General features: G+C 43.6%; 1 protein-coding gene across 7 annotated transcripts in view; it reads left to right on the plus strand.

The window, feature by feature from the left end:
* The first annotated feature begins 917 nt into the window (after positions 1-917).
* tle3b (TLE family member 3, transcriptional corepressor b) overlaps positions 918-12,565 on the plus strand; it is a 29,824-nt gene continuing 18,176 nt past the window's right edge. For 4 of the 7 annotated variants that reach the window (XM_080029963.1, XM_080029960.1, XM_080029965.1 and 1 more), the window contains exons 1-7: positions 918-1,368; positions 1,882-2,097; positions 2,714-2,814; positions 3,050-3,113; positions 5,163-5,207; positions 11,587-11,649; positions 11,745-11,849. In XM_080029963.1, coding sequence (XP_079886089.1) covers positions 2,074-2,097; positions 2,714-2,814; positions 3,050-3,113; positions 5,163-5,207; positions 11,587-11,649; positions 11,745-11,849 — 402 coding nt within the window. In that variant the 5' untranslated portion in view covers positions 918-1,368; positions 1,882-2,073. The remainder of the gene's footprint in view (positions 1,369-1,881; positions 2,098-2,713; positions 2,815-3,049; positions 3,114-5,162; positions 5,208-11,586; positions 11,650-11,744; positions 11,850-12,565) is intronic. The other 3 variants (XM_080029961.1, XM_080029966.1, XM_080029964.1) reach the window with 1 other exon arrangement.

Raw genomic sequence — 12,565 nt, forward strand, 5'->3', positions numbered from 1 at the left:
GCTTTTCCAGTGGTGAGCCAATGAAAGGAGCGCAGGAAGACAGCTGCGACACTATTGGATGAAAGGCAGGGGGAAGAGAACCCACGTGGGGTTAGGCATAGTGTGCAGCACTTGATAGGCTGATATACTGACGCGCAGACGGTGCAGGCTACCTAGTGCTGCTGATAGGAAAGCTTGTAGATGCTTGAGGTCTCGTTAGAAATAGGTCGATCAATTCAAGTCACTCAAAGGACACTCTGCCGTAGATTAAGCGGTATTCACATCTTCTGCGCACTTCGGGTCCTGAATGAATTTCTGAGCTCCTATTTCTCTTGGCATAGTAGCAGGGCTTATTTCTTTTTCTTGGCATCTCTGCCTCTGCTTGAAGTGTGAGCAGAAAGTGTGATCTTCCTGTTTCAAACTTAAAGCTGTTGTTCAATGTCAGACAAGCTTCCATATTTTTTTTTCACATAGGCTAATAAACACATAGACCTCACCTAGACTAACACATTTAGGCTATCGCTAGTGCTTTTGTTAAAATTATAAATGATGTCGTTGAATGATGTGTTTCTTTTCCTGTTTATACCAGCATACTGTGTTTGAATCGGCCTAGTTTTTACTGATACAATTCACAGGTGTATGCTCATAATCTCAATCGATAAACCGCCGCCTGCAAAGCACAGAAATATAAATTATTGCCTTTGTTTTGAACAAGCTGTTGAACGCACTGAATGTCACTTCAAATCCAAAATGGCGAACATGTGAGGTCACGTATCCCAGCCCAATCAGAATGTAGGTTTGCCGAACAGCCCACGTGGGGAAACTGCGCTGCGATTGGTCACTGTTGTTAAACTCATTCGGAGAACCTGATTGGTTAGCACAGGGCCCTCTCTCGGCAGTCAGGTCCTCGTGTCAGTGCACAGTCTGTGTGTGGTACAGCGCGCGGCGGAGGAACTGGGTATACCCAACAGCAAGCTAGTGGTAGGCTATATTTCACTACGCCCGACATTTTCAACAACACATTAACCAGGTTTTACACCAAAAATTTAACTCTGGACTTACTAGAAGATTTGCGTACTACTACTGGATCTAATAGGCTTTTTTGAAGTTGTCTACGGTCAACAACTCGTCCCAATCGAAAGGTTTCCAGCGTCCGTCCGGACGGAGAGACGGTGAGAGACGCTCTCCGCCTCGGGATCACCGGGGTTTTAAAACACTCTCAAGGGGCAAGAAGGGGAAGAAGAAGAAGTGTGTGAACAACAGACACGGCGACGGACATTTTCCGCCCTTATCAATCTGGGGCGACGGTACAAGTCAAGGATATTAAGCTCCAAATCTGGATACTATTTCTTTTTTCACCTGTGCAGGGAGGAATCACTCCAGACAAAGGTAAAAAAAAAAGGGCGACATAACGAGAGCCGCTAACAAGACGGGTAGTGGTGGTGGTGGTGTGGCTTTATGGCAGCCGACTTTGAAAGCAGCAGCTCCTCTTTTTCTAATCTTTACGGACCACCAAAACAAGCCGTGATGTGTGTGACTGTGTGTGTTCACTATGTGGAAGACAACAACTCGTTAGATTTACAAGGAAAACTAAAACAGGGTTGAGGGTGTGATCAAAAGTATTAACTTTGGGATGTTTTTGATACATCGGATAAAACACGTCTTGTTTCCCTGTAATGCATATCGAGGTGACAGATTTTTGACAGAAAATCCTGGTTATTTGAGAAGGGGAAATAATTATGAAACCACAACGAGGTTTGAAAAAAAAAATCATTATTTCTCTCCAGTCAGGTAAAGTTCAGAAAGCTTTCATTCCTTTCGATTTACAAGGTGCTACGGTATCTGCTTGCTGCGAAAGTGATTCAGCTCCTCAAGCTGTCCCCCCGCTTTCTGTGTGTTTAGGTACAAAGGAAAGGCAGACGAAGTGATACATCCAGCGGTCGGGCTCTGAGTGTGCGCCTCGCAGCCGAGAACAGGGCTTTGTCCGCCGCCATCCTGCGTGTACGGGGGAGGGGGTGGCGGTGATTTACCGCACCTTCGCTTGGATTACGGAAAGAGAGAAAACACCGAATTCCCTTGTGTGAAGGACGCGACATGTATCCACAAGGCCGGCATCCGGTAAGTAGCTGTCTTTGTCACTATTTGCAAATTGATGCAAATGCACCGCCCTTCAAAGTAGGCTAATTAGCTCGTCAAGAAGAGTGTAGCTGCTGATTCACACCTTACTATTTATGGTCTGCAACGGTGCTACCGAGGCGCTTCACTCTGGCAGGAAATAAACGGGGAGCTCGTGTTTTGTTGGCAACAAGATCAGGGCTTTTGGTTCGAGTCGGAGAAAGTAGATCAGAACATCCTTATGTAAACTGACTTAATTTGTCACTGCAGTTTGTCATAGCTGCATTTTGACAGTGCGAAAAAGTTAATTGTTTTTTGTGGTGAAAGCATTGAATTCCAGCTTTGTGTAGGGTCTTAAAAAAAAAATCCAACCTCATCATTCTTTGCCTACCATGTAACTAGTTAGTTTGAGGATGAATGAGGCGACCTGCCTCTGTCATTGCACATGTTGAGTAAAAGTGAATCCTCCACCAATCATGGCCAAAGGGAAATGTAAGGGCAAGAAAAACTGTTTACCAAGAATGAGGAGGAAGAGGCAAGACGGAGACGAGACTATTATCTGGACTGTGATTGCGTTATTTATTTACACCTGCCCTACTTCCAACCTTGCACTTTTCAGGCACCTCACCAGCCAGGGCAGCCTGGCTTCAAGTTCACCGTGGCAGAGTCCTGTGACAGGATCAAAGATGAATTTCAGTTCCTGCAGGCCCAGTACCACAGGTAATGACTAGCCTAATGTAAACAGCATTGACTTCCTGGAAAGAATAGGCAGAGGAAGCTGCCTCTGCTTTGTTCCATTTTGGTCGTTTCATGTACCAGATTTACACTGATATAACACACATCTATCTGTATGAGTGTATTACTTACTTGTCATAATATTATCATGTGCTTTAATCAATGCAGCATATCAAACTTACCATGAAACATCATTTTATACGTCTATTTTTCTCTAAAGTCTTAAAGTGGAGTACGATAAGCTGGCCAATGAGAAGACAGAGATGCAGCGTCATTACGTCATGGTAAGAGCAGTCGTCGTAAAGCTATGAATGTGATTTAATGCCGTATCCTCCCTTTAGCCTCAGGTGAACAGTCACAGGTGGTGCAGCCCGTGTGTTTTTTTTGTTTTGTTGCAAAGGCCATGCTTGCATTTGTCTGTGCTTGGTATTGTTGACTCATGCCTGTGTTTTCATTGGATAAGAAGGTGCAGGACGGGGGTGTACGGAGGAGGGGGTGAAACTCTAGCAGGGGTCAAATGTCCAACTATTGATTGTGGGGTGTGACGACCATCTATATGGCTCCAGGGTCTTCTTTATGACCCTCCACCACCCCCACAACACACTTAAATTGACCCACTGGGGGTGACTGGTCGGCTGGCTTTGTGCATAAATCAGTTTCTTTTTACTTCTTAACTTGTCCATGGTGAGCCATTGGGGGTAATTCAGGTGCTTTTGACACACCCACGGGTTTCTCAGATATGGAGAGACTGTGTGTGTTTATCACCAACCACAAGTATAGTGGACTGCTTGTTGGAGCCTTGTGTTGTCATTGAGATGAATATCACACTTTTGATGATAATATTTTTCCGCTATTGAAATCACATTATGAGGAATGTGTGTGAAATCTCACTTACCATAACCAAATAATGTTCAGTGTTGTGAATTACATGTGTGGACAACAGTCTTTTGTAAGAGGACAAGGCAATGTGATATCATCTTGTTAAATTGATTAGTCAACCAAAATTCGATAATCAGCAGCTGTTTAGCACCTTTAAGTCTTAGGTACGTAAACTAGAAATGGCAAACATTTACTGGTTCCTGACTCTTAAATTTGAGAATTTGTCGCTTTTCTTTGGGAAGTAAACTGAACAGTTTTGGTTTTCGGACTGTTGGTTTGACAGACCAAGACATTTAAAGTTGTCATCTTGTGTTCTGGGAAATTGTTATGTGTTTTTTCCACCTATTTTTGACATATCTTTAAAACAAGAAAATAATCATCAGGCAAATGCAAAATGAAAGTAATAATTGCAGCCCAAGTATATCCAATACTAGAGGTGTGAATTTTCACCGGACTCACAATTCCATCCGATTGCAAAAACTATTCTCTATGCATCTGCAATGTGTTGATGTTTGACTTTATGAGGTTTATGCAAAATACATACAAAATGTGTCATTTGGCATGTTCCTGACAGAAACCTGGAACAGGGCTACAACCCCTAGGCTAGACCAACTCCTTTGAATAGTTTCCAGGGGTAATAAAAATTATAAAAAAAGCAACCCACCACAAAAGTGTTGTCTGATGCAGGAAAAGCTGCATTATGTTCATGGAAAAAAAACAATCTTTATTTGATAAGTGATGTAACTTGTAACCTCACTCTTAGTGTGTGTATGTGCTTGCTTATCTTGCTTGTACTTGAAAGGAATGACTTTAACCAAAGGCAGCAGTATGTTTGTTAAATATTATTTTCCCTGTGAGGAACCAGAAGGTGGTGAGACTAGTAACTATAATGATGGAAGGTGTTTGTTGTGTGTTTGATAAACAAGACAGATAAACTATTAGGCTTTAGTTTGTATTTGTTGGTGGGCTTGCAAGCTTTTGGCAATCAACTGCAGATGATGTTGTTTTCAATATTTCGGCTTTGTCCTGTGTTTTTGAAGCCATAGACAGTGTTTTTTGCTTAAAAACTGGCAATGCCCAAGGGAAGTCACAGAGAACAGTAGCCAGTCGTCTGCGGTTGCACACAAAACACAAAGTTGTCAAACTCTATTCTTAATGTCAATGTGTTTTTTTTAATGGCCCACCAACAACAAGCAACAAGTATTCAACTTCTCACAAGTATTATTTGGGTGCCTTCGAGGACTGATAAAATGTGTATCAGTCAACCACCCTTTATATACAGCTTGCATCTACAAATACTCGCTTCTTTTAATCGAGAAAAGTGTGCACAATTAAGCATGATAAGATGGTATTTCATGAAGGAAACATATCTGGGATCTTGTTTTGTTTCTTGTGTTTGTTTTAGGCTAGCTTTATATTGTAATAATGCTTTCTCTTTGCCTCTTTTTTTGCAGTACTATGAGATGTCCTATGGACTCAACATTGAGATGCACAAACAGGTATGTAGCCATATCAAGGCTGGTATGTGTACAGCCTAAACACTATTTCCCCCCCTCTCCCCCCAGTGATTTTAGGCATACAAACACAACTACCTACCCACACACACACATACCTAACCTTAGCTTCTACCCTCATCCTTAAATGGCTTTAGGAGGCATACACATACTGGCTTCCTGTAGTGAAAATGCTGACAGGCTAAACAACATGAAGGGCACGCTGCCTGATGGGGATGGTTTGATAAGATTAAAGTGAAGTATTTGGCAGACTCTCTGAGAGAGGGTGTGTGTGTGTGTGTGTGTGCGTGTGTGTTTGTGTGTGTTTGTGTTTGTGTGTGTGTGTGCGCGCGTGCACTATTCTGTGTCTACCTCCCCAGTGCCAGTCGGGCTAAAAGCTCATTAGTTCAGCTGCCACCCAGCACTGGGCATCATGCTGCAGTGAAAAGACTTCTACAGATGAGTAGGGCAAAATGTCTGCAGTTCCCTCTCTACCACCCAAAGAGCCATTTCAGTAGACTGAAGGCATGAGGGAAAGTGTGGGGGGGGGGGCATATGTCTTGTTCATTTCAGTCTTATAAACGTTCACATCTTTGGTTTGCTTACAGTTGATCAGTCATGTCCAGAGATTTGGTGGCAGTTATTTCTAGTGTTTGTTGAAATTATCCCACAACCCAAATACTTAGTTAGCTTAAAGCCAAGAGCGCATCCTGCAGGTGCGTCCATGAGCCAGCTGAACACTGATATTCCTCTTGATGAAACGAAGTGTTTTCTTCAGTGACAAAATGTCTGTTTTGGTGATTAAAATCTTAATGTCTTGTAACAACTTGGGGGACAATTAGACAGGAATTTCAGTCAATTAAGTAACATTTCCACAAATATTTACTCATACATTCTATATCTGTCATTAGGTAATTGTGGGCTCTGATTATTATTATGATGAGCATTTGGTACAGTTGTTTTGACATTTTGTACAGACTTAACAATGATTATCTAATAAATGAAAATATTTGTTGCATCCCAAAAAGTACAGTATTTTCATATAAAATACTGTATCGCTTAACAGCATGTATAGGTTCTGTTATACCTGTAAAATGGAGTCAGGCATTGGAGTTTGGTATTTTAAGCATTTCACCTCAAGTGTTGAGGTGTGTCTACAGGATAAGGAGTGTACATTCTGCCCGATTGACTTCTTGTATAGTTAGAATAAGATGTGCTTAGCCCACACCTGCTTTAGACACCACGGTCCCTAATGCAAGACATTGCTTCTCTATAAGAGTCAGATTAGCCCTGTAAAGAATGCTGCAGAACCACTCTGTTTGACTAAAGATATTTTAGTGAGCTGTGTGAAACCCACATACTCTTTTGAACTAACAGGCCATCAGCATAATCTTTTATTCAGCTCACTTAAAAAAAGGGGGGGGGGGAACGACTCGTGATCTCAAGGCGCCCCTATTTTATCTTTTTCCACTTACATTTCTATCTGTCACCTTTTAAACTCTTCAAATCTCCTTTTCTCAACCTCCTCCCAGACCGTTCCCTAATGTCTTTTCATTGCTTCCTCCTCCTCCGTCTGCCCCGTCACCCCGACGACGTGATGTAAACGATGGCTCATGTGTCTTTAGCTGTGTGATATGATGTATGAGAGTGGGAGTCTGTCAGAGAGAGAGAGGGTGGGGTGGAGGCTTCACGGCCCCTCAGATCCAGAAGGTTAATGCCATCAGTGGGAGGGTAGCCCAGTTGGAACAGCAGAACAATTCATCAGCTGTGGACAGTTTTTTTTAGGCACGTGGTGTGTGTGTGTGTGTGTGTGTGTGTGCACGCTAACTAGGTGTTCTCTGTTTATCAAGGAGATTGCTGCCCCTCACCCCCCACTATACCCCACCCCTCTCCCCATTCTTGAACGTTATCTGTCAGGCACTTATCACCAACAAGGAGGTTGGCGCATGCAGGGTGGGGGGTGGGGCTGCTTGTTGTGGGTGGATGCTGGTGGCAGTGGACAAAGCAATGGGGGTGGGAGACAGGAAACCAGTGAGAGGCTTCAGGGTAAATGGGTTAATCGACTGGTCCCCTCTCCTGTGCATCTCCTTTGTTTATCAATAAGCCGGGTGGAGACGACGGAGGAGCGCCATGAATAATGCATGATTCCTTCCACCTCCATCTCTCTCTCTCTCTCTCTCTCTCTCTGCTCTCCCATCCCTGGTGAACGAGTGTTTGTGATGACATCAGCGAGAGGTAAACAGACAGCCCATAGCTGTCCCTGTTATTGGTAGAGAGGGGGTGGGGGGGGGGGGGGGGGCTATTGGATGCTGGAAGGCACATTACTTAGCCTGTAAGATTTATTGCAGTGTGCAAAGAAGATGTGACAAACTCACTTTGTTTTCCCGCTTCAAAGCTGGATTGAGTAAGCAGGGAAAAGGAGACACTGGGAACTAACAAACGCATATGCACATTTACATATATACTTATAATAATAATAATAAGAATAACTCTAAAAGCCCCTTTTAAAAACAATAGTTTACAGAGTGCATATATATATAAATATACATCAAATCAATACACATACCCATATATACACATCATTGCTATAGTGACAAAGGGAAGATGGAGCAGCTTTTAAAGGAAAACAATTAAACGGGTGAAAGGGCAAAAAGACGGCATCACATAAAAGTCTATAAAAAAGTGATTTAAAAGAATTTACTGATGTAGCATGCCTTATTTGATATCTTATTCATTTAAAACACTAATTCAAGTTCCAACAGACATACAGCTGCTCAGCGGAATGGTTTCTAGCGTAGGGAACCTTGTGGACGCCGGGGGGTAATTTGTTTTGACAGTGTCTCTTATGATGGCAAAGAGGGCAGGGTGGAGGTAATCACCCTCGCTTGCTGTCAATAAATTGATTTTAATTAGCGCAGCTCATTAGGCTGCCTCAGCAACATGCCCTGCTGACTTTGATTGTGGTGTGGGAGTGTGGTGGGGGCTTTTTTCACTACCTCTATTCTCTTTTGTGGTCCCTGTTTATCTCTTGTTCGCTTGCCTACATTTTGATTTCATTTCTCTCTTTGGTAAATTGAAAGCAAAAGGGACACCTATCGAGAAATTCTCAATAATTGACCAATAATTGACCACCAGATTACAAGTGTAGGTAGCCATATTGGGTATCTGTATCCATTTCCTCACTTGTTGAGTGAAAGTGGTTCATCAAGGAGAGTCATGTCCGTTTCCTGGATGGAGGAAGGGGTGTGAAAGGAGGAGCAGAGGGAGGGAGAAAGAGAGCTTGTGCAAATGAATAATTTAGACAGGATTCCTGGAATTGTTTGCCAAGGTGATGATGGTCGACCTGTCTCTAAGCCAAAACAAACTGACTACAAGAGCACACACACACTCCCTCTCAAGGGAGGTTGACGAAGTTATCAGAGGCCATGAAGCATTTTTTATTTCGATAGCCAGACTAGACAGGCTTGAAGAACAGTGTTATAATATTACTTTGTATGCGTGTACTGAACCAGCCGATGACTTTTTTTGTGTCAGTGTTGATTCAATGAAGGGAAATACTTTGCGTCTGTACATATAAACTGCTTAATTCAAAAAGAAAAGAGTCTACATTAGGAAATCTAACTCTTGGAAAACAAGCCATTTCCATACGCTCCCCTACAGAATAAAAGACGTCACTTCAGTTTTGTGTCTATGAGCTCAAAATAGAATGACATGCACATGCAAAACATTGTTCATGAATTTGTAATGAACAAGATACCTATAAGTGGCTCTTTCTTCCTCTGCTCTGGCTTGGAAGATAATTCCCTAGCAGCCATCACTGCTGCTGCCCCCCCATATGCCACTTGTTTTCCTCGCCAATTGAATCCTCGTCAGAGACTCTGCTCTCCACTTGGGTGCTAATGCCTAGAGCGACAAACAGCCAAATGGCTTTCAACGCACCATTGACGGAAGGATGCAATGGAGAGAGAGAGAGCCTCTCCAAGCTCTGGTGCTACTAGACTACCCTGAGTACCTGTAATTGTGGAGCTGCAGTGAAAAGCTTCTGCTGGCTCAAAGGGATTCTGTTTTCAGTAGCTTAGAGTGACAATAAACTCTTTCCAGTGCCTGTCTCTGCCACTAAAAGCACTGTGGAAAATAGTGCCTGCAAAGTAAAGTGGGAGTCATTTAAGAACGCTGCTAGTCAGTGGATGTGATGTGTTTTGAGTATTTTTACCCCCTTTAAAATGGCGCTTGATGTCGGGTAAATAAGCCATGTGTGGCCATTTGCCCTCCCTTACATGTCTGAACAGAGCGTAGTGACTATTTATGAAAAGGAAGACAAGATACAGCTGATGAAGACAGCAGTTCAGTTGAGGGTTTTCCCAGGAGTTTGTCCTCATATTCTCGTAAATTGGTGATTTATGACGGGCATAATGTATAGCATCAGCCTCGCAATAATTAGGTCACAAAATATAACATAAAAATGGAGCAAAGGTCTGTTCCATTGTTTAATTTCCTGTCTCCAGAGTAATATTTTATCTGTGGGGTAAATTTCAGAGGAAGCCAAGGGTTCAGCAACATTTCATCTTAAAAAACCCTGAACGCAACTCGCCACAATATCAGCTTTCCAAACACCTGGGTCCCTGACTCGTGTTTGAGACTGAATGTGTTTTCAGCCTACCGCACACAACAATTAAACACTAAAGGCAGAGTACACACTGCACATGAATGTTTTAGCCGTCAAAATTGTGGCTGTGTGGAGTAGTGATTTGCTATAAACAAATGGATGCCTATCTTTGTGAATATGTTTGTGGTGAGGGTTTTGTAATGTTGCTGCTCTAATAGCAAGAGTGTATCAGTCGGCACACCGCTGTGTCCTACAAGCCCAATGTTGCTCCCCTTGCAGCCATTTCTAGAGAAGCGGTGTGATACCGAAGCACTCTAATCCTACTGTGTGTCATTGTATCCAGCCCCCGCTAATGATGATGGTTTACGAGTCTCCATAGAGCTCCCTCTTTCTTTCTTTCTCTCGATGTGCAGCCCCCCTCCCCACTCCCAGTTATCCCTCATTAATTTCCCGTGCCGATCAGATCGACAGGCCGAAAATTCAATTTAATGACCTGCCTCTTTGCTGCGCCTAATATGATTTTACAGGCTGTTCTGGTCAGGGCCCCCAGCCCAATTTACATAACGATCAGCCGTGCCAGATAGCGTTGCCCCAGCAACAGAAGAGGGGGAAGACAAGAGAGGAGGAGGAGGAGAAGGAAGAAAGGAGGGCACAGAGGAGAGCAGTGGAGGGGTGTGAAGAATTGTTTGGAGGAGGTTGGATGGAGAGAGAAAGCACAGTGCGTCTAAGGTCAGACGTGGGTGGGGGGGGGTTGTGAGATAATTCCTGACAGGCCAGCTATAGGTCTGTCCCCCCTCCTCTTCTCTCCTTCTTTCCTGTCTCCCCTCCTCCAAAATGAAAAGAGTCACACAGAGGGTTGTGCTTTAGGCTACGGGCACCTCCTGTCCCTGGCTTTCCACTTTCTTTCTTTCTCCTCCCTTCCCCCTTTCACAGTCGAACAAGGTTAAGGGAGAAAAGGAGTGGAATGCAACAGCGTATAAAACGGCGGGAAGGGCCTCTCCCCCCAACACACACACCTGCTGGGCCTCCACCCCTAATCTCTCACAATCAATTAGTTCACCTCCCCCGGTTCAGTCAAACTACATTACCTTAACGTCAAATCAGAGCGTTTCACTTCACCATTCATCACCCCAGCCTTTCCCCTTTTATTCTGCTTTATACCATTGTGTTTCTCTCCCCCTCCTTCTCTCTCTGTGGAAAGTACAGATTAAAAAAAAGGAAAGGAAATGGATAGAGGCCAAATGTCTTGGGACATTCAAGTGCGGTAGGTGGGCAGCGCAGCATATCCATTTGTCGAAATGCAGCGCTGTAAAGTGCTCTATGTTCATCCAGCCCTGCAGTATCATCTTACTGTCCCAGCTAATATTCCATGGTCGATACCAAAGATGCCTCTGACAGATAGGGCCAGAGAGTTAACCTGTCTGCTACAGCGTGCCTCACCCGCTCTCAATGGGCCATAATTATGAAGCATGGACCTCATTATGGTCTCTCAAGCCAGATGGTATTAGCATATTTCAGCCTCCTAATGAAATAAGGCCTGAGTCTAATGGACGCATTGCAGAGGGGGAGGGGTAAATTTGTTCTAAGACTGCCCCAATTTAGTTAAGAAATACGTGGTTAATCCAAATGGATGCGGCAGCCGTTTGTGTATTTCTGTGCACAAATGCACACGCTCCTGTTTTATAGGTAGTTTAACTGCTTTATTATTGCGTAGCCTTGGGCATGCAGTCCACTGAAAGACTCTTGTTCTAATGTTTTCTCTTTCTTACTCTCCTACAGACTGAAATTGCCAAACGTCTCAATGCAATCCTGGCTCAGATCATGCCATTCTTGTCACAAGAGGTGAGTGTCACCCCCTAGATGCATTTATTACATAGTAGGCTATACCCAATCATTTTCCATCAGAAATCTCATCTCATTGTGTTTATGTCTTGCAGCATCAACAGCAGGTGGCTCAGGCTGTTGAGCGAGCCAAGCAGGTGACAATGACCGAGCTCAATGCTATCATCGGGGTACGTGGACTTCCCAATCTGCCTCTGACTGTGTGTATACCCCCCTTTCTTACTTCATTTGATTTGAGTCCAGGGGGCAAAACTGCATGCATAGAGGAGGACCGGCACTCCACCACTGACACATAGGCTATTTATGTGTGCTATATTTTACCTACGGGTTTATTTAACCTTCATGCACTTCAGCGGAGGTGTTTCTGGTCAAGAACAACCTGGGACAGGGCAAGAGATTCAGCTGGAAAATAACAGAAGCTTAGTGTATTAATTTGCAACTAATTTCTTCCTCCTTTTCAGTGGTATTCCAATGTTCAAATTGAATACAAACTAGCAATGACACGTCCTCTTCACGTGTGCAGGCTTGCCCCCAGTCTCCAGTATTGTATTATGTTTTTATTTGAGTTCACAATGTTTGCAATGTGCCGTCAATATGCTGTAATTTCACTGATTGTTGGTTAACCATGACCTGTCAGCACGCAGGCTGCAGCTCCTATCAAGCTCTACTCTAATTTTCTTCTCCTCCCAAGGCGGAGTCAAAGAACATCTGATACATAGTAACACAGTCCAAGATCAGATCAGATTATAGTCTTCCTCAGATTTCACTTTGGCTGCACTTTAATTAGATAAAAGGTTCCAGCCAACAGGCTTACCTCTGACCCAATAGCTGAAAGAATTAGAGCGGTCAGGTTGGGACAAGAGTTGTGATTGCAACAGAGATTACAGCGGAATGGACGTAGCAGGTACTCAGCAGT

Source organism: Ammodytes marinus, assembly GCF_949987685.1.
Source record: "Ammodytes marinus genome assembly, chromosome: 1".
NCBI lineage: Eukaryota > Metazoa > Chordata > Actinopteri > Uranoscopiformes > Ammodytidae > Ammodytes > Ammodytes marinus.